Here is a 19548-nt window from a genome sequence, read left to right as displayed (position 1 = left end):
CTCAGATAGCATCCTTGTGACTGCTGAGTGTGACACCTGACACGAAAGGGGTCCCTGCTGAGCCCCCGGGAATGAAGCTGCTGTGGACAGACAGACTGCTAAAGACAAACAGTCAGGGGAAACCAGGCCAGTGAACTCTGTCACCTGCCTTTCAAGATTGTGAGACAATCTATACTAGAGATTTGCAGCATTTACTCCACAAACTGTTATCGCATGTGCAGGAGTCTGCCCCGCAGTGACACAAAGACAAACCACACCTTCACCTGTGCAGCTGGGAACGGATTTCCTCTCGTCACTGTGCTAGCCCCCGATTCTGGATTTCCTGGGGCTTCGTTTCCCAGACTCAGTGCCTGGGAAGGAGGCTAGGTCATCTCAGCCTTGTCCACGCAGGGGTGAGGACAGGGGGCAGGACGAGCATCGCCGGCCTCCAGCTCATCACATGGTATCAAGTGTCCTGGGGGTACCCAATGTAGCAGGTCATGGTACCAAGTAGGCCAGAACCCTCATTCCACCCCTGAAAAAATAACACCTCACTCTTCGCTGGCCTTTAAAGTGCACAAAGCAAAATGAGTGGAACATTATCATGCATTTAACTTTACTTATAAAAGCAATTTGTTTTTCTTCATCCTTCACTAACCTTGTTTGCTCTTATCCACTCATACAACGTGGGCAGGTTTTCAGTATAAACCTAAGAGTACATAAACACTCACTCCAATGTGTTTCCATTGACCCGTCCGCAGCCCCACTTCCACGCGCAGGGGGAAGGCAGACTCTATAAAGTGCCAGTGCAGTGAGTCATCCAGAACCCCGTTAGCCCTGGGGCAGGGAGAGGTCAGCTCAAGTGCCAGGCTCGTGCCTTGACCAGTATGGGTGTGCGAGGGCGGCGGAGCAGGTGAGCAGCAGGGCACGGCTGCCCCACCTGGAAACAGCTCCAGCCTGAGGGCCTCCCTTACTGCTGGGCAACCCGGCATTTGCATGTTGTCAGGAGGCCAAAGAAGTCAGTTTTCCTGGGTGTCTGATGGGCAAGGTCAGCACGTGAACATCATGCCTCCGTGCCAAGGACCCTGAACAGGAGGAGACAGCCAGGCCGTCAGCCTCCCAGCCTGGTCTCGCAGGGCTGCCCAGCACACAAAACCGGCGCTCGCCTCACTGGTGTTAGGCGGGGGGCAGGGGGCACCAGCACACTCTAAGTGCAGACTCATCACAAGACAACTTCCCATAGTTTCCAAAATAGTTATCTGATTCATTACTACCACTTCCCCATCAGGGCCTGTGGCACAGAGATAAAACCATGAAATGATCCAGAAAGAAGCTACAAAAGCCACAAGAACATTCGAAATAACTTCGATTGTCACCATGGTATCTACAGGACTGTGACCACAGTGCCTACAGCTTCTCCCGAAGCTCCCGCAGCCGTGCGTGAAGGTTTTTGCTGCACTCGAGGTTTAAAGTAGCAGAGAACATCCTTCCCACTTCCTCCTTCTACTGCACCCCGAGGGAAAGCACAGCCTCCTAACTACGGGCACCAACTTCCCTGCAAACCTGCATTTAATTGTGAAATCATGCTTCCTAGTTAATGTTCTACTTGCAAGTCCCAGGCAGCACACTTAAGGAATAACCAGGGCCAGGCTCTGTGAAGAGAAGGAGAGCCTCGGAACCAGCCTGCAGCGGCACTGGAGACATCCCCGGGTCCCCGGGAGGGCAGCCTGATGGGACAAGAGGGCCCCAAGGTCCAGGGGTCAGTTATGAGGTGAGACCACAGCCAGGGGCACGGGGGCCAGACCCCAAACGCCCGCCACCAACTCATGCCCTCCCAGCCCAGCCCTTCCCCTCAGCCACGTCCTTTTGAGGAATCTGGCCAGCAGTCCTGCTTTCCATAGGCCCTGAAAATACCATCAGTTGTCCCTTCCGGCTCTGTGAGGCCTCAGGCTCCTCCTAAGAGTGAGGAAGAGCTGGAGAGAGAGGGACGGGGCCACTTAGGTAAGGCACACGTAGGCCCAGCACGTCGCCACCGCACCACTGAAGAATCCTATGAAGCCTATTGTTATCCTCCCTCATCTTACAGACACAGAGAGGTTAAGTGACTTGCCAAAGTTCACACAGCAAGTAAGGTGCAGAGCCAGGTTACCAGCTATGGCCACACTCCCTTTCAGAGGCACTGCCCTCCTTGTCCACACCCTAGACCCTCGGGCCGTATCCGTGTGGTCCACACTGCTAGGTCTTTCCATCAGGCAAGCATGAGATCCATCTACTCCCCTCCTGGCCACTTCCTAGGGAGAAGCCGAGAGCACTAGTCGGACACACCCTTGGTTTTCACAGGCACCAGCACGACGCCCCAGGCCTCTCTTCTGCCCACCCGGTGTTGACATTCTCCAGGTGGGTGCCTGTGCGCTGTCAGGTGCTGGGCTGTGGGTGCCACCCTCCCCCTCCCAGTGGTGACAAACAAAAACAACCCACACATGGCCGGACGTCCCCCAGGGTGAAAACTGCCCTGGCATTAGGGGAAAGGTGTGTGTCTGGACACACTCACTCCCGGGCGATCAGCACTGCCTGGACCAGATATGCTGGGGCAGGACCTACGATGGGTCTCACGGTGCTGGGTGTGAAGATGTGGTGCACCCGTCCCGAAGACCCCTGTCTCCTCTGGTTTTCCACTCTGCTTTCACAAGATCAATGACTCTCAAGTGCTGAGCAAAAGCCCAGGAAGCTAGGAGCTGGGGTCCCAGAGAGACGGTGCTGGGGCCTTCCCACTGTATTCACTCAGGAAACCCCAGAATCAGGAAGGCCTCCCAGAAAGGGGCGAGCCTTGCTGTCCACACACATCCCAGTCGGGAGCCTCATTTCTGAAGCATTTTCAATGACTGCTTTCTTACTCTCACCCCATCACCCTCCCGCCAAGGCCTCTGCAAACTACAGAGGAGTTTGGAAAGGAAGGAGGCATATGGGACCAACCCCGTGGCACCGTCACCTGTCACCTGCCACCCTCTCCCGCCCTGCAGGCTCTATTTTAGCTGAAGACGGTTTGCTACTCTGAAATGCACCCCTGCAAACATAATGTACAAGACAGCGTCCTGTCCAGTCACCCAGTCTCTAGACCTGGTCCCTAGCCTTCCCTGCTTCTGTTTTCCCCGGAATACCCCCCATTTCAAGGAGCCTGAGAAGCCTCTGTTGTAAAACAGACCACTGTCACCTGCTGCCAAGGAGGGGGAAGCAAATCTTCAGAGCTGTTGAATGTGGGGGAAATTGCACTTTAGAACAGATAAAATCTTCAAATACATAGAACACGGAGTTGATTTTTAATTTATTTTTAAAGATAAAAGTGCTCTTCTTGTTCGATGGGGACCACTCTGAATAATGAAAAATGAATCTGCAGGTTAGGGAAGTACCCTGTGTGCAAGGGGCACATGGACACATCTGCTCCCCAGAGGGCAGGAGCAGGCCAGACCGCCCCAGGCTTCTTAGCACAGAGAAAGGCTCGCCTCCCCAAGAACTGAAAATCCCTGCTACTATTAGTCCCATAAATACAAGACTTTGTTTTATTTAACCTTCAGTCTGTAAAAACCTGGAAAGAAAGTCCTCTACTTCTTGTGTGTGCTGTGAAATACCCAGTTTGTGCAGCATCTGATGATAGCATCCAACCTCCATGAAACAGAAACATCGGGCCCCCCTTGGGTTGACTTCGGTCAATGGTCGATCTGCGTGACTCAGACTCGCCACCTAAGCAACCTGCGAGCACTTTACAGCAGGAGAAAACCTTCTAAAAACTAACTTTTCCCCCAAACAAGCATTTGTGATTAACACATCAAGTTCTTGCCATTGCCTTGCGGTGACCCCAGAAGTCACCTGTCTCACCCCTACTTGTGGATGCCGCCCCTCCTACCTCCCCATCCCAACCCGGAGACTCAACACCAACTTACAGGACCCACAGCACCTCCAGCTTCGGTGCACAGGAGACCTCCCACACCTCCCGCTTCAGGCCACGGCAACAGGGAACTCGGAACTAGCTTCCGGAGTGTGAGGCAGCTCGCTCATCGGCTCACCCTCTCCGCTGAAGACCAACACACACATCCTACTTTTGAAAGCCAACATTCCTATGTTCACAGAACCAGCGATTCTGTACAGTTGCCACAGGGAAGCCAATGCGGGCTGGGTAGACAGCAGTGCACGACGGTAGTGGGGCGGGGGCGGGGGCGGGGGGGCGGGCAGGGGTGCGTTCCAGAGGGAGAGACACTGGACTACACTGTTATCGATCACAGTGGTGCAGGAGAAGAGTCTGGTTCTGTGCCGGCCCCTCCTGCTCCCTCCTCACCACCCCGTCCACTCCCTTGACCAAAGGCTCTGCTGGTCCAGGAAGCCAGGAAAGGGGTTCCCCAAATGGATCACTGGGAAACACTTTAGGAAACAATCACAAATAGAAAACCAAGATACTGAGCAAAAACATAATGACAAGTGTTTTTTTTCTTTCCATGTGACCCTTTCTTTCCAGTCAGGACATGCATAAACACATTCTTGGGTCCAAATGCTGAGAAACTCTTTCTCAAACTCTTGTCGCAAACTTCGCAGCAGGAAATGATGAACAGAGAAAGGAATGCCGGGGATTCCAGATGGATGGAGCCATCTGGGGGCTCAGGAAGCCAAGGAAGGTCTTCTGACCATCACCTCCCATGATTTCCCAAGGAGTCCCCATCTGCAGCCAACCGGCTCAGAGGGAAATGGGAAATCGTGACCCAAGTGCGGCCTCCCCCTTCCAGGAAGGTGTGTGTACTGATGCCACTCAGGGGGGCTCTCACAAGCAAGCTCGTTAGTCCAGGGTTTGGACCCCTGAGCCCAGAAGGCCTGCCCCAAGTCAGCACGCCAGCAGCAGACCCGCAAGGACGCAGCTCAAGTACCAGTGCTGGCGGCGGTGCCTTCTCCTGTCTCCCAGAGTTCCACTGTGTCCTCCTGAGCTGCACGGCCCAGCCCAGAGTCCCTGGAGCTGGCCAAAGACAGGGAACTCCCACCGAGGGCAGCCAGCTGACAAACAGGCCAGAAACAACTAGGGAAAAAAAGCTACAAGGCCCAGGATGTGGGCCTGAAAAGTAAAAGGCTTCTGATTCAAATACAAAAAATTAGAAACTCAAAAACAACTCCAGAGAAAACTCTCAAATCATAGAAAGTGGAAACCTAGGTATCCACATACGCAGGCTCCAGGGCAGGCTCTCCGACTACAGGTGCCCCCAAACCACACCCCAGGCCCCCTGGGGATCAGCTCACAGGGGCCACATGACTCTGCAATGTATGGGGCAGAAGAAGATTGATTTGTTTGAGAAACAGGAACTTTTTAAATGCCACACACTCTACTGTGTCACGCATGACCAGTTCCCTGGTGCCATAGATCTCAGCTAGTGGGAAACAGTTGTCACAAAGGGGTGTGAGCCTTCCTTCAGTCTCCATGCTATGCCCACACTGGGCACCCAGCATCCTGCATCTCTACCCCCCAAGACAGGCCCTAGGGCCCATGTGTGTACCTGTGTGAGCAGTGTGCCCCCGTGTGTCTGCCTGCATGTGTGTGTTCTGTGTACGTGTGTCCATGTGTGCATGTGTGTGCATGTGTGTGCCCATGTGTGTGTACATGCCCATGTGTGCATACGTGCATCTGCTTATATCTGTGCGTATGGTGTGTGCCCGTGTGTGCATATGTGCATGTGTGTCCCTGCATGTGCATATGTACATCTGTACGTGTCTGGGTGTATCGTGTGTGCCCATGTGTGTGCATGTGTGTGCCCATGTGTGTACATGTATGCATCTGTGTGCCTGTATTTTGTACACGTATGCAGGGCCGTGTGGTGTGCTCACATGTGTGCGTGTGTATCCTTGTATGTGTGTATGGTGTGTGCCCATGTGTGCATCTGTGTGTGTATTCTGTGCATGTGTATATGTGCACACATGAAACCATGTTCCAACAAGGGGAGACCTCATAAGAAAGACCAGATGGACAACTGCCTCCCTAACTAAACCCTCCGCTTCACAGGGTGCAGCTGTGAGGAAAGTCCAAGTATACTTGGCTCCTCCATACGCCTGACCGACTCCTAGACCTACTGTACGTTGGTGTAAGTATTCTCTGTGTATACATCGTGTAGGCAGTTTACTGCCCTTGAAACTCATCCCTATAAGGTAATAAAATACCCAATTGTTTGGTCCTAAATTAACAACTGTTAGGGCAATGAGCCTCAGGACAGGCTAGCAGGGCCTCCTGAACAGGCAGCGCTTGCCAGCCTCAACCCTGAGTGGTCTGGAATTCCCCTGCCAGGCCCACATCCCACAGCCCGTGGGAAAACCGGCTGGGTCACAGCACCCACCCCAGACGTCACAACAAGTAGCAGGCCCAGCCAGGTTCCCCTAGGGTCTGCACACTGATGGGTTTTCCGGAACCAACTCCTATTCCTGGATCTCTGCTCATAGTTCCGGACCACACTCTGACCCCAGCCTTGGAAAGTCCCAGTGTAGCTGAGCCAAAACAAGCAGGTGCCCAGAGGCTTAGGGGCCTGGGGCTGACCCACACCCTGAAATATCCAAGCGTAACTGCCCCAACTTGACCCATCTTCCACCTGCCACAAGGCCATGTCTTCACTACCTGCCTTGGCCGGAGAGGTTTCCCTGCACAAGGTTAAGTTTGGCATGGGGGAGAAGATTGGGGAACCTGGTGGGGAACAGGGGCACTTGAGAGGGAGTGGGGCACTGGGGGGAGTGGAGAGGAGTGGGGGTGGGGGTGGGGGGGAGAGTACGGGTTTCCAGGGGGAAGGAGGGAGAGGAGGTGGGGGGAGGTAGGGATACCTGGGGGGAAGGGAGGGAAGTGGGGACACCCAAGGGGGAGTGGGGACACCCAGGGGGGAGTGAAGATACTGGAGGGGGGCAGTGGGGAGGAGTGGAGGCACCAAGGGAGAGTGGAGGTACCCAGGGGGGAGTAGGGACACTTAGGGGGAGGGAGGCACAAAAGGGGGGATGTGGGGGCACTTGGGGGGAAGTGGGGGCAGCCAGGGGGGAGTGGGGGCACCGAGGGGGCAGTGGGGAAGAGTGGGGGCACGGGGGGGGGGCAGTGGGGAGGAGTGAGGGCCGTGGGGGGAGTGGGCGGGATGTGGGGGCACCCAGGGGGGAGTGAGGGCACCGAGGGGATTGGGGGCACTGCGGGGAGTGAGGGTACTAGGGGAGAGGGGGGAGTGGGGACACCTGAGGGGCAGGAGACACCTGGGGGGCAGGGGGTCACCTGGGGGGCAGGGGGCACCCCCCAGGAGGAGGGATAATCAGAAAGAAGCCTTTGGGCTGTGGGCCGTAGGCAGCTGAGAAGTGGTCGGGGGCTCTGAGCCCCCAGGGGTCACTCTGCTGAGTAAGTGTCCAAGTGCTACAGACGCTCCTGACGTAAAGATTCACGAGGAGGAGACAGGCTGGGGGGGGGGGCAGCCGTCTCCTGCGGGGGGAGCAGTTCCATAACCACCCAAGAAGGCAGCTCCCCCTGACCACAAACGCACGAGGGCCTTGAGCACTGCGGGTCCCTCACAAGCTCTCTGGCTGGTGTCATTTCAGAGACGTCAGCAGCTTCCCTGAGCCCCAGAGGTGGGGGCCAGTCGCCGGTCCCAGCCTGCACCCTCCACAGAATCACTGGGTGGGGCAGGACGTGTCCGTGGCTCCCTAAGCGATGACTGAGCGGGTGCGATGAACTGGACGAAATCGAGCAAACCTGCTGTTCTCGTACCTCCCAGAACTGGATTCGGGACCAAAAAAAGAAACCACAAGAGCTAAAAAAAGGAAAACGAATCCTTTTCCTCAGAAGAAGGGAAACACCCAACAAAGCCACAGAGATCTAGAGGCCCCATAACAGGCCTCACCCACCCATGGGCTCTTACAACCAACACGACGAAAAGGGAGGAGCCGCCCTGACTGGGTGACAGGACGACCGGCCCACACCAAGATCACGCCTCAGCGGACCATGTTGCCACAAAGAGGACCGTAGAGTCTGCACATGAGGCTCCAGAAAGAAATACACAAACACTTAGTGCTCTCAACTCTATTAAATGTCCTGAAGGATCTGGAAGCCTGAGCTCCGTCCCAGGAGTCTCCACACACAGAGGGGACGATGGCTCTCAGGAAAAGCCTGGGGACTGGGTCCTGCTCCTAGTGCTGGAGGAGCCGCTGAAGGCACCTGCCGCTGCCAAGCAGATCTTACTGCGAAGGATGCTTGGGGGGGGGGGCGGGGGGGCACAGCCTGAAGGACAGGAAAACACCTCCAGCCACAGGTCTCCAGCCTGAGTCACCCCGAGTCTGAGAAAGACTTTACCTTTGGGTTTTATCCTACTGGCAACTGGGGTCAAGACAGAATAATGCTTCACATTTTGGAAATTATTCAGATAACAGGAACAGAAACGACATGGAGGAAAAAGCAGGCACGAGAGTCATTCCTCCACAGTCTTAGGAACGAAGGGGACTCTGCTCTGTTCTGTTTCTAGAAAAAGTTTTGATTTACTGTGTGACCCTGAGCGTGGCCTCCAGCCCCTTCCAGCTCTCCGAGGAGTGTGCTACACCTCACAGCATGTTTCAGAATATAGATGCAGCCTGTGTGGTTCAGATGAGGGGAGCCCCACACGGGCTCAGGTGTGTGAGGTGCCCCGTGCGGGCCAAGGTGTGAGATGCAGCATTTACCAGCTGTATCTAGGACAAAGGCAGCTGTCCCTGGAGAGGGATTCAAGCCAACTGGAAAACTGAAACCGGGGGCACCTCAGTGTCTCAGTCAGAAAGTGTCCGACTCTTGATTTTGGCTCAGGTCATGATCTCAGGGTCATGAGATCAAGTCACGGATGGGCCTCCTCACTGGGTGTGGAGCCTGCTGGAGATTCTCTCTCCCTCTGTCCCTCCCTGCCCACAAGCGCTGGTGAGTCCATTCATGCACACGTGCACTGTCTCGCGCGCTCTCTCTCTGTATTTCTCTAAAAAAGAAGAAAAGAAAACTGAAACCAGCAATGCTGCATTTCAGAACAGACAGAGCTACGGCCCAGGGAGTCCAGCCTCGTGAGCAGAAACATGCCCGGCTCTTCGACACACATCAAACAAGCAATCACTATCTTTGATCCCATAGTCGGCCTGACCATCCACCCCCCCCCGCCCGCAAAGACAGAAGAGACACTCAAAGCCAAAGCTTCCCTGATGCTGAGGCCCAAGTGGCTCTGAGTTTGACCCAACAACCCTCGTGTGAGAACCACCTCGGGAGGTCCAGCCTGCAGAACAGGGGGGAAGCCAGGAATCAGGGACACACATCTCCATACTTCTAAGGGTGACCCTGAGACCTGTGTTTATACTGAAGTGTGAATGCGTTGAACACTGCCTCACACTTAAAGAGAAGCACTGGGTCACCTGCTGTGGATGACACGACATTGAGTTCCCTGTGGTCTGCTCAGTGTCTCCGCATGTCAGAGCAGACTCAAGGATGACTCAGGAGCCAGCCCCTGCCCTGTGCGCCCACCACTTTGCCTCTGTCCCTGCATCTGGTTTGCTGTTTCTAGATTCCAATGGCAGCCCCACTCCCAACTCTCCACACCTGTCAGCAGTCTAGGTAAATTATTTCACCTTTCTGGGCACTGCCTCTCCAAAAAGTTGTTCTTTCCATTTTTAAGGTTGTGATTTTTGAACTCTTCATATGCCTACCTAAATACCTAGTTCGTGTGTGTGCCCGACAGTAACATCCTTGATTTTCTGAAACAGATCTTTCTTGCTGTCTTTCCTAGTCCACAGTCCCCAGCCCAGGGAGTCTAGCTGATAGGCTCGTGTGCGCCCGGACATCCACATCGCCTTCTTGTGTATGCTTTGCTCTTCTATAAGGGGTGATCTTCGGTAGATATTTCTGCGTTTTGTTTCTCTTTCTAGTCATACCCCTGGGAACTCCTGCATGTCACACAGCCTGGCCTGGCTCTAACTCCCTGCTCTGGAAGCTGCGCAATATTCCACACTGTGGAAGCCCCATAGCATAATCACCCTTCCCATTGGTATTTCCTTTGTGTCCACTCTCTGCTAGGCTTCACTTCACAGCAGACTATGGTAGTATGGTATGATCATACCTGTACATCAGTACCTGCTGGTCAAAGCACTTCTCCCCATCAGGATAGAAGCCCCTCCCTCACTGTGCCAATACAAACTCCCACCCCAACATCAGGAACAGGAGACCAGGCAGTGAGGACTCCCTGCTCAAGCACCCTGATTTCTCCTCTGCTCTCCAGCCTCAGACCTTCCAGGGACAACCATCACCACCACACAGGACGTCAAGTCCCCACAAGGTTCACCCAGAGGCCAGAGGGCCATCCGTCCATACACAGCGCTGGCCATGTGGGCCATGCCAGCCACCCATGTGTCCATGAGGATCTACATCACACACTGGCTCCCTATGTCTCGAAACCTCATGGCAGGTTGAGGGCCACTTGCTCCCAACATCTTTCCAGAACTCACCCATGAGCAAACACGCATATGGAAGTCCAGCTTTCTCTGAACTAATGCATCTTGCTTTGGCTGGAACCCCACTTTGTCACACAATTAACAGAACACCTCCTGCCTGGAAAGTCACACAGAGGACGTGCCTTTGTTCACACAGTCTCGTTAAACTTCACGAAAAACGTCTTATTCTCCACTTTGACAGACAAAGAAACTGAGGCAGAGAGGGTTTCAAAGATTTGTCTGGAGTCACAGAATTAGTGAGAAACAAAGACTTGGGTCTGGGATCTCGGTGTCGTTAGGCATACCCTCCTCACCTCACTGGCTCCTGGGGGCTGTGGTCCCTACAGCAGCCAAGGACACTCTGCCTGTGCCCACCAAGGCCTGAAACTACCTCCAAGGTCACTAGGAAAGTAGGACGTACACCCACAGCCACACATTCAAGGGCAACTTGCACATCTCAATTCTCAGGCATGAGCGGCTACTACTTCTGCTTGCTTCAAGCAAATATACCCATCTCCTCTCTAAACATGTGCACATCTATGACTACAACATGATATGCCGATGCTCCGACTCCCCGATGCCTTCAGGAATGTGTGTTACATACTCAGATGCTTCATTGGTTTCGGAGAAGCAAACCGAACGTTCCCACCAAATGCTATATTCCAGCCAAATGATTCCACCAATAGGAACCCATGCTCCGCTCACCTGCCCCATGCCTCTTCCCAAAACATATGTTTTGCTGGTGACCCTGCTTAACAATTCATCTCTGGATTTCTGTATTCTGTTGAAGACCCCATCTCCACAATTCTCTCCTCTCGACCTTCTACCCCAGCAGCCCTAGTCAATGACTCCAAGTCTGCAGACAATCAGGCCAGTGCCCCTGGTGGTCCACCCACGGGAGACAGTGGCCCTGTTCCCTCCTGGGCCTAGAACCGGTCTTTCCCAGCTCTTCATTGCACCTCCACCATTCAAACCCAAGATCACACAGAAAGACAGACTGTAGTAAAGTAGCAAGAATAACACTGGCATCGGTGTAAGGCCCCCAGCTCTGCTTTCATGGGCTGGGTGACTTTGGCAGGTTATTTAAGTTATATGGCTCTCCTTTTCTCCACTTCAATGTCACGGAGTTGTGGAAACTTAAATTAAAATGAGATAATACGCATAAACTAGATCCTGAAGTCTGCAACCCTCTGCATGCCACACGTGTGCACAGCAAACCCAGCCCTCCCCAGCGAGGGAGCCACAAACTGAAATCCCCAATGGCCTCTGAGCCTGGCTGCTCCCCAGGCAGAGCCCAGGTCTGCACACTAGTCCTTAAGGGTTAAAAATAGCAGCAGCAGCAGCTAGCTCAGCTCGGTTAATAGAATATCCAGGTTAATTTTAGCATGAGACAGCTCAAGAGAATACAAAATCCCTGATGCCAAGAACCATGTGTGGCCTGTATGGCCCCTTCTCCCACTGTCTCTCTCTCACTGACACACACACACACACACACACAGTGAAAAAGCTAACATCACTAATATCACTTCCTCATATTCACAAAATATTTTCTCTGGTCAGGAAAACCATGTCTCCTTAGCCCTGGGAAGTACTAACGATAACTACCTTATCAAGCAGGAGCAGCACCTCGCTGACCCTCACAGGACCCTGGGATGAGCACACTACTCCTTCCCATGCCAGAAATTTGGTTAAATATCCCACTTTCAACAGAGCAGATGCAGAACCCTAAGTGTCCAGGCCCTGTGGTCTGGGCCATCTTCACCACGCCCCACCTGAGCAGCCACCTGGCCCAGGGAGGTACAAGCCAGAGACCCTCAGCCACCATGTCCTGTTCTCACCTCCCTTGGTTCCTGCCTGAGAGGCCTCCTGCTTCTGGAGGGATTGTGTCTGTAACTAGCTGGAGGGAGGGCATGAGGCTGGGGCAGGCCCGCCAGGGCCCATGGCTGGGCCATGCTGTGCTGAATGGTGGGCACTGTCAGTCCCAATGTGCTTGCACTGGACCCCACCTGCCATCGACCCTGATGGTGGACAAGTGGTAACTTTACAGAGAAAAAACACGAGACTGTGCTCTGAGCCCAAGGAGAAGGGAGGGAGAGACAGGCAAGAGAGGAAAGCCTGGAACCAGGCAGAGTGTGGCCTCTCTGGGGACACGGAGGCCAACATGCCCAGTGGATACAAACTGGGCCCTCAAACCTGATGATGAAAACCATTAACAGAGCAAGAGGGAGGGCAGCCCCAGTGGCGCAGCAGTTTGGCACCGCCTGCAGCCTGGGATATGATCCTGGAGACCCGGGATCGAGTCCCACGTCGGGCTCCCTGCATGGAGCCTGCTTCTCCCTCTGCCTGTGTCTCTGCCTCTCTCTCTCTCCCTCTCTGTCTCTCTGAATAAATAAATAAATAAATCTTTAAAAAAAAAAAAAAAAAAAAAACAGAGCAAGAGGGCTTTTCTCATTCAAGTGCAAGGCTAGATTTTGATTTTTGTTGTTTGTTTTTTAGCTCTAGAGAAAAACCTTTGTATGTTGCTCTTAACTGAACACATTTATCAAGATAAGATGACACTTTTGAAAACCAGAGGTAACTATTATGGAAAAGGAAAGTACCACTGAGAGTTAGAGCTATACCACAAAGCCGAGAGGAGCACTGAGTCCAAAATAATGCTTCCCAGAAGGGCTTTCTCTGTGGGTCCTCCACACACGCCTCACTCACAGTCTTCAAGTTGCTTCCCTCCCAGCACAAAGGCCCTGACTCATGGAAAGTCAGAAAGGCACACTTCCTCAAAACTACAATCTCATAGGAAGTGCACTTGGCCTTACACAAGAGACACTAGTATAAAAACAGCAACAACTACTACCAAAGGTAGAAGATGTTTAGGATTTTTAAGTATACAGAAGAACCACCCAAAATAACTGCAAGATCTCCATGGGAAAGGCAATAGGTTCTTCACCACAAGGCCCGAAAAAGATCTAATAAGAATGCCTCGCTCTGATTTGGCTTTTGCAGAGGGTAGAAGGGCCAGAGAAAGGGGAAGAGGAAGACAATGAAAAGATTCTTCCCATTGTCCCCAGCCTCAGCCTGGGGACCACAACCACCAGACAACCCAAGGCCCTGACACCTAAAAAACTCATCCCCCAAAAACGTACTGCCTTTCTTTTTTAGCTAGCAACAAGATTAGTGATATTGCTTACCAGTGTAACTTCAGGGAGACTCTTTTCTTTCTCTGCTTTTCCGGGAGTGAGGGGGTGGGCATGAATGTGAGCCGGAACAATATCGTCTTGTAAGCCCCCACCGGATGCAGTAGACAATTACTGCCTGCATTTTGTACATGGAAACATGAGGCTATGGAAGGGGAAGACATTTGCACTGGGTCAGCCAGCCAAGAGCGCACAGGCATGCAGCCAGCTAGCCTGGAGACAAGGTTCAAAGATGAATGGATGGCCTGGCCAGTGTGTCCCCGAACAAGAAGAGGCAAGTGTGCATGTGACTGTGTGTATGATTCATGCATGTGTGCCCCTCTTCCAGATCAACTGTGGTGTTCCTCATCATCCTGTACCTTAAAGACCAGGGCATTCAGGCAAGCCAGAGCCAAGACTGGCCACGAGAGACAACTAGGGAAAGAAATCAAAAGCTCAGCACTACCACCTTCCATGCTCAGGACCATCCTCATCCCATTCTATTAACAGACCACCCCTCGAGTTAAATGAGACTAAGCCCCAAACCAGCCCCTCCACTTAACCTTCAGGGCCTCCAGCCCAGGCTCTAACTCAGAGGCACAGCCTAGAACCATGTCTGTGCTCAAACACAGGAGGATGCCCTGTCTGTGCTGGGTGTAGGCCCTTGCTCCCTGAATGCCCCCAGCTGCAAAGGTGACACACAGATATCTCCCTCTTGCAGCCCAGCGTTGTGGACAAAGACCCCCAGAGATGAGAGAGAGATAAGAGTTTCTTTTTTTTTTTTTTTTTTTGATAAGAGTTTCTTGAAGCTGGACCAACATCTGGGGAGTTGGAAGGTGGTGCTGTGTTCACTGCTAAGCCCCCAAACATGAGAAAGGTGTTTCAAAACTTCCAACAGTACCCACTCTCATGTGGGGTTAGAGACAGCAGATGTTTAGGACTTTTAAGTATACAGGCACTGCACCATTCCTCAGCTGAGCTGGGTGTTTCTCTTGCGTGTTTAAGGTAGAACATGAAAGACAGGAAGCCTAACCAAGCAGGGTCTTCAAATCCCCTTCCTTCCACACCAGGCCCATCCTTGTCAAGATCCAGAACCCACCCATGGACATGGACTGGTAGGCTAGTGAGGCTGCTCTCCTACATCTCCACAGTCTCCTCACTACCCTGCTTCATGTGCTGTGCCATTCCCTGCTCGGTCTACCACTGTTCCAGAACACTCCTGGAACCGAGCAGGAGACTGGAGGTGCCTGGCCTGAACCATGAAGACCTCAGACCCATTCCTGCCAGCTGTACCTGCAGAGCCTGGCACCCTCGCCCACCCCAGGTTCCCCTCCTGCTCCCTTGACTAAGGCTCAGTGGGCCCAGGGCTGAGCGAGGGCTCTTGGCTGAAAGACCCTAGTACTGGCGAGTTCCCTGACCCCACTACAGCAGCGGCGCAACCTTGGATCTCTCAGTACAAAAGTGACAGCAGATTTCAACCAAGTAAACAAGAGAAATCCTCTGCAGGCGGCCTCCTGGTGCCTGAAGAACCGCTACATTCAATCCACAGTGCTTCTCGGCCAAATATCAACGGTGTCTCAGCAATGATCCATAAACCAAAATAAAGCAGACAGGAAGCAGCACGCTGCCTTGGGGTAGCTGGAATTCCTCAGGCAGCATCAGATGTCATCAACAACTGACGGTCACTGGGCGCCTGGCTGCGTTCCCAGCGGCCCCTTGCCCCGCGGGAGGAGGCGGCGATGCGGCAGGGAGGACCCCAGCACCCGCCCCCAGCAGGGCGCTCCCCGGGCCCCCAGAAGCCGTCCGCTCACCCCGCACACTGGTGGCATCGACGTGTGACATCACGCCAGGCAAGGATCCGGGTCTTGGGAGGGAGGAAAACCTTGCCCATCACCCTCCCGAGGCAACACGGCGCTGGGGACGGGCACCCCCTCCAGACTCCCTCCCCCAGCCCCGGGCCAGCGAGAAGGGCAGGAACCTCCCGGCTGACTCGGCCGCAGGCTCCCCCGGGCAGTTGTCGATGGGGGCGGGCGGGGGCGCGGGCCGGGCCGGGCAGGGCAGGGCAGGGCAGGGCGCACCCCACGAACGCGCGCTCGCCCGCCCGCTGCGGACCCGGCCCACGCCCCTGGGCACCGCGTGCAGGGAAGCTTCGGTGCAGCAGCCCCGGAGACGCGGCCTCCGAGCCCGGGGATGAGCCCGGGGATGAGCCCGGGGCGCACGAGCCCAGCCGCCCGACCGCGCCCCCGGAGCCGCGTCCCGCAGAGCCGGCCCGCGGTCGGGGCAGGGGCCGCCCGGCGCTCACCGATCTTGATCTTCACGCTCTGGAACACCCGGAGCCCCTCTTCCTCCACCGCCATGCTGGGTCCTCGCCGGATTCCGCGCGCCCAGCCCCGCGGAGCAGCCGGACCAGGGCGCAGCTCAGCCCCGCGCAGCCCAGCCCCGCGCTCTGCGCCCGCCCCGGCCCCGGCCCCGGCCCCGGCCCCGGCCCGCGCCCGCCCCCGCCCGGCTCTGCGCCTCGGCCGCGCCCGCAGGGAGGCGGGGCAGGACGGCTCCGCCCGCGGGGCGACCCCACGGCCCCCGGCGAAGCTCTCGGAGGCGGGAGCCAGGCGGCCCCGCCCTCGGAACACCCCAGCTCCGCCGCGGCCGAGGCTCGAAGGGGGCGGAGTCGGTCTCCGGGGGAGGGAGCCCAAGGGACCCTGCGGTGGGAGGGGGAGCGGATGGGGAGCGGATGGGGAGCGGATGGGGAGCGGGGAGGCGGGGCCGAGGGGATGGAGCGGAACCGCGAGCGCAGACGGGGCGCCGAGGTGGGGGCAATGGGGAGCAGGAACCGGGCCGGGGGATGGGGGACCCGGTGGAGAGGATGGGAAGGGAACGGGGCGCTGAAGCAGGAGGAGGAGGCGAGGAGGTGGGACCCGAAGCGGGAATGGGGGAAACCGGGGAGGGCAGCTGGCTAGGTGAGGAGGACCCAGAGCGGCCAGGGGCCCAGGCTGGAAGGAAGCCAGGCAGGGGAATGGAGTGAGACCAGGCAGGGGAGCCGGGGAAGGAGGGAGACCCTGGGGCTCAGGAGAAGGTCTAGATTAACGCGCTCAAAATCTCCCGGACCTGAAGAGATATCCCACTTCTCCCTGTTACAGACAAACGCTCTCTCTGTGTTTGCTGAGGAGCGCAGAGACCTCTGCAAGGCTGTATTACACCAGTGGTCAGCCCCCAGCCCCATTCCTCCACCACGTCACCATCCCCCAGCTGGAGAAGCCCAGATCTGACAAAGGAAGAAGGTCCTATCTGCAGAAGAGCCTCACAGCCATGGAAACATGTGCCCAAAGGGCCGGGAGAATAAACACAACCGGATCCAGAGAACCGTGGATTGGGGCGGGCAGAACAAAAAGGTAGATGAGGTTAGAGTTTACTGATAAGGAATTATTCCATCATGATACAGGATTTGGCACGTTGGCACGTACCCCATGCTACTAGCATGGTCTTGGGAAGCTCATAAAAAGCGATATCCCACACTAAGTGGAAATGCCAAGTAGTTGTGGCGGATAGCAGAGAAAAACCCCAGAACGCTCAGAGAAGTGGCACAAGCGAGTAAATATACTCCCACGACCAGGAAACCTAGTTGCAGACAAGGTTTCCTGGAAAACCCAGAGGACATTTCAGTTACAAAAGTGATGAGGAATGTTCAGATGAGGGTCTCAGCGGTAGCTGGCCATTCTATGACTGGGCCATTACAGAGAGAACACCGAGCTCCCTGATAGCAGTGACGATGACCAGATAGTGACATATAGAAGCCTGGAGGTGACGTTTAACCATCGGAAGCAAGCCAGGTGCTATTATTACATTGAGCAACGAGGCTGGAGTGGCAGCCCGGGTGCTCTGAACTGCAAGGAGTAACACAGATGGTCAGCCAAACGCGGTGTCAGGAGCAGGGCAGTCAGCCTGCTAGCAAGAGTATTGCTCCATTCATACAACCAGAGGAAAAGATGGGTATCAGAACTCTTCAGTCGAACTGAAGAGTTCGACTGTTTAGGCCCCACATTGGGCATGGAGCCTACTTAAAAAGAAACAGGAAAATATTGGGGTTCAAGGGAAACATGAGGGCTTTCTTGAAAGTATAATCCTTTTTTTTTATAACTAACAGTTGCATTTCTCTCCCTTTGATAGAATCCTCTTCTGTACTCCCCCAAAAAATATTTCCTGAAAAGTATCAATCTATAAACAAGTTGGTATTTATGCATTGCTCAGACAGCATGATTAGATCATTTATTATTCCTATTTGATCAATATACTTTCAAAGGATTTGAAATGGCATAAAATAAATGACCAGTATATAACTGAATGATTTTTAAAGGGTACCAAAAAAGTGTTGAAGGAAGAAGCTATTGTGTCAAATATCTACAGTAGATACAGCTACAGCAATGTTTGTAAAACCCAGCTCTGAGTTCCCTGGTCATCAAGGTGAAAAGGAAATATAGAAATATAGTATTTTAGACAAATGATTTAATAAACAGAAGTATGTTAGTTTTTCAGAAAATACTCTTTTGGCCAACTAAGCAATATGGGATTTTTTTCGTAGGGATGTTCAGCACATTTAGGAAGGATGTTTTTAATCTCAAATGACTAACCTTCAAGGATATGCTTGTTCCAGCATCTGGCACAGAGTGAAAGCTCCATTAAAATTTGTTGAATGAATATACTGGTTTCTCCCATTGTCTCATGGCTACCTTAGGGACATAATGTTAGTTCATAATTCTCTGATAAGATTTACTCAGGCTCTCAGGAGTCAAGGAGGGTAGCTCTCCAAAGGCCTGAGTGTCTGTGAGAGAAAGCATTTAGAGAATCTAGAGAAATGAGTCATAGCACACCTTTGGGTAATATTTCTCAAATATTAGTTGTTTGGAGACAGAAGCCGAACAGTGAACACATCTACGCTAAGGTTCCTTCTGGATGCTTAAAGCCCAGACGTCATGCAGCTGGTAGAAAGTAGGCCCGGAGCCACTCCGAGGAGGCATCCGTGAGCCTCACAGGTGTGTACCAATAGCTCTTCTGCGGGGCATGGAGGCCACACCACCTGCCCTCATCACAGCTCAGTGAGGAACCATGTGCCCGGAAATGGGAAGGAAGGGACATCACATCTGGCTGGAAGCTGAGAAAAGCCACTGGGATATTTTCCAGTCTCTCCTGCAGTGGCAATTGAAGAGGACCCACTTTGAAACTCGGAGATGAGATAGAAGCAGCCCAGATCCCTGAGTAACTCCTGGAGGGCTGCTGGGATCTGCAGCCACAAAAATGAGAAATGAGCTTCTCACTTCTTCCTGGGTAAAGCCAATAGCATTGAGGAATCAGCGTAACCCAAGCCTCTCCTATCCTTACTAATAAAGTCTTTGATAAAGTGTATATGGTAAATTCAACAACACAAGAAACAACAGGTGTAGCAGGGACGCAGAGAAAGGGGAGCCCTCGAACATGGCTCCTGGGAATGCATGCTGGTGCAGCCACTCTGGAAAACAGGACAGAGCATCCTCAAGAAGTTAAAACAAGAACTACCCTAGGATCCGGGCAATCACACTACTGGATATTTACCCAAAATGTACAAAATTATCAAAGGGATATATGCACCCCGATTTTTTTATAATAAATTTATTTTTATTGGTGTTCAATTTACCAACATACAGAATAACACCCAGTGCTCATCCCGTCAAGTGCCCCCCTCAGTGCCCGTCACCCATTCACCCCCACCCCCCTACCCTCCTCCCCTTCTACCACCCCTAGTTCGTTTCCCAGAGTTAGGAGTCTTTATGTTCTGTCTCCCTTTCTGATATTTCCCACACACTTCTTCTCCCTTCCCTTATATTCCCTTTCACTATTATTTATATTCCCCAAATGAATGAGAACATACAATGTTTGTCCTTCTCCGATTGACTCACTT

At 53.7% G+C, this 19548-nt stretch overlaps 1 protein-coding gene and 1 long non-coding RNA gene across 3 annotated transcripts in view; one reads left to right on the top strand and one right to left on the bottom strand.

Annotated features, from left to right (window-relative positions):
• RASA3 (RAS p21 protein activator 3) overlaps nucleotides 1-16085 on the bottom strand; it is a 109352-nt gene extending 93267 nt beyond the window's left edge. For both annotated transcript variants that reach the window (XM_077854841.1, XM_077854842.1), the window contains exon 1: nucleotides 15925-16085. In XM_077854841.1, the coding sequence (XP_077710967.1) occupies nucleotides 15925-15979 (55 nt within the window). In that variant the 5' untranslated portion in view covers nucleotides 15980-16085. The remainder of the gene's footprint in view (nucleotides 1-15924) is intronic.
• A 287-nt stretch (nucleotides 16086-16372) lies between these two features.
• LOC144287647 (uncharacterized) lies at nucleotides 16373-19014 on the top strand. The gene is made up of 2 exons (XR_013355402.1): nucleotides 16373-16426; nucleotides 16757-19014. It is a non-coding gene; the product is annotated as an uncharacterized LOC144287647 (long non-coding RNA).
• Nucleotides 19015-19548: the final 534 nt, after the last annotated feature.

Source organism: Canis aureus, chromosome 17 (genome assembly GCF_053574225.1).
Source record: "Canis aureus isolate CA01 chromosome 17, VMU_Caureus_v.1.0, whole genome shotgun sequence".
Lineage (NCBI taxonomy): Eukaryota > Metazoa > Chordata > Mammalia > Carnivora > Canidae > Canis > Canis aureus.
The sequence above is the reverse complement of the archived record's forward strand: the minus strand, read 5'-3'. Positions and strand labels throughout refer to the sequence as shown.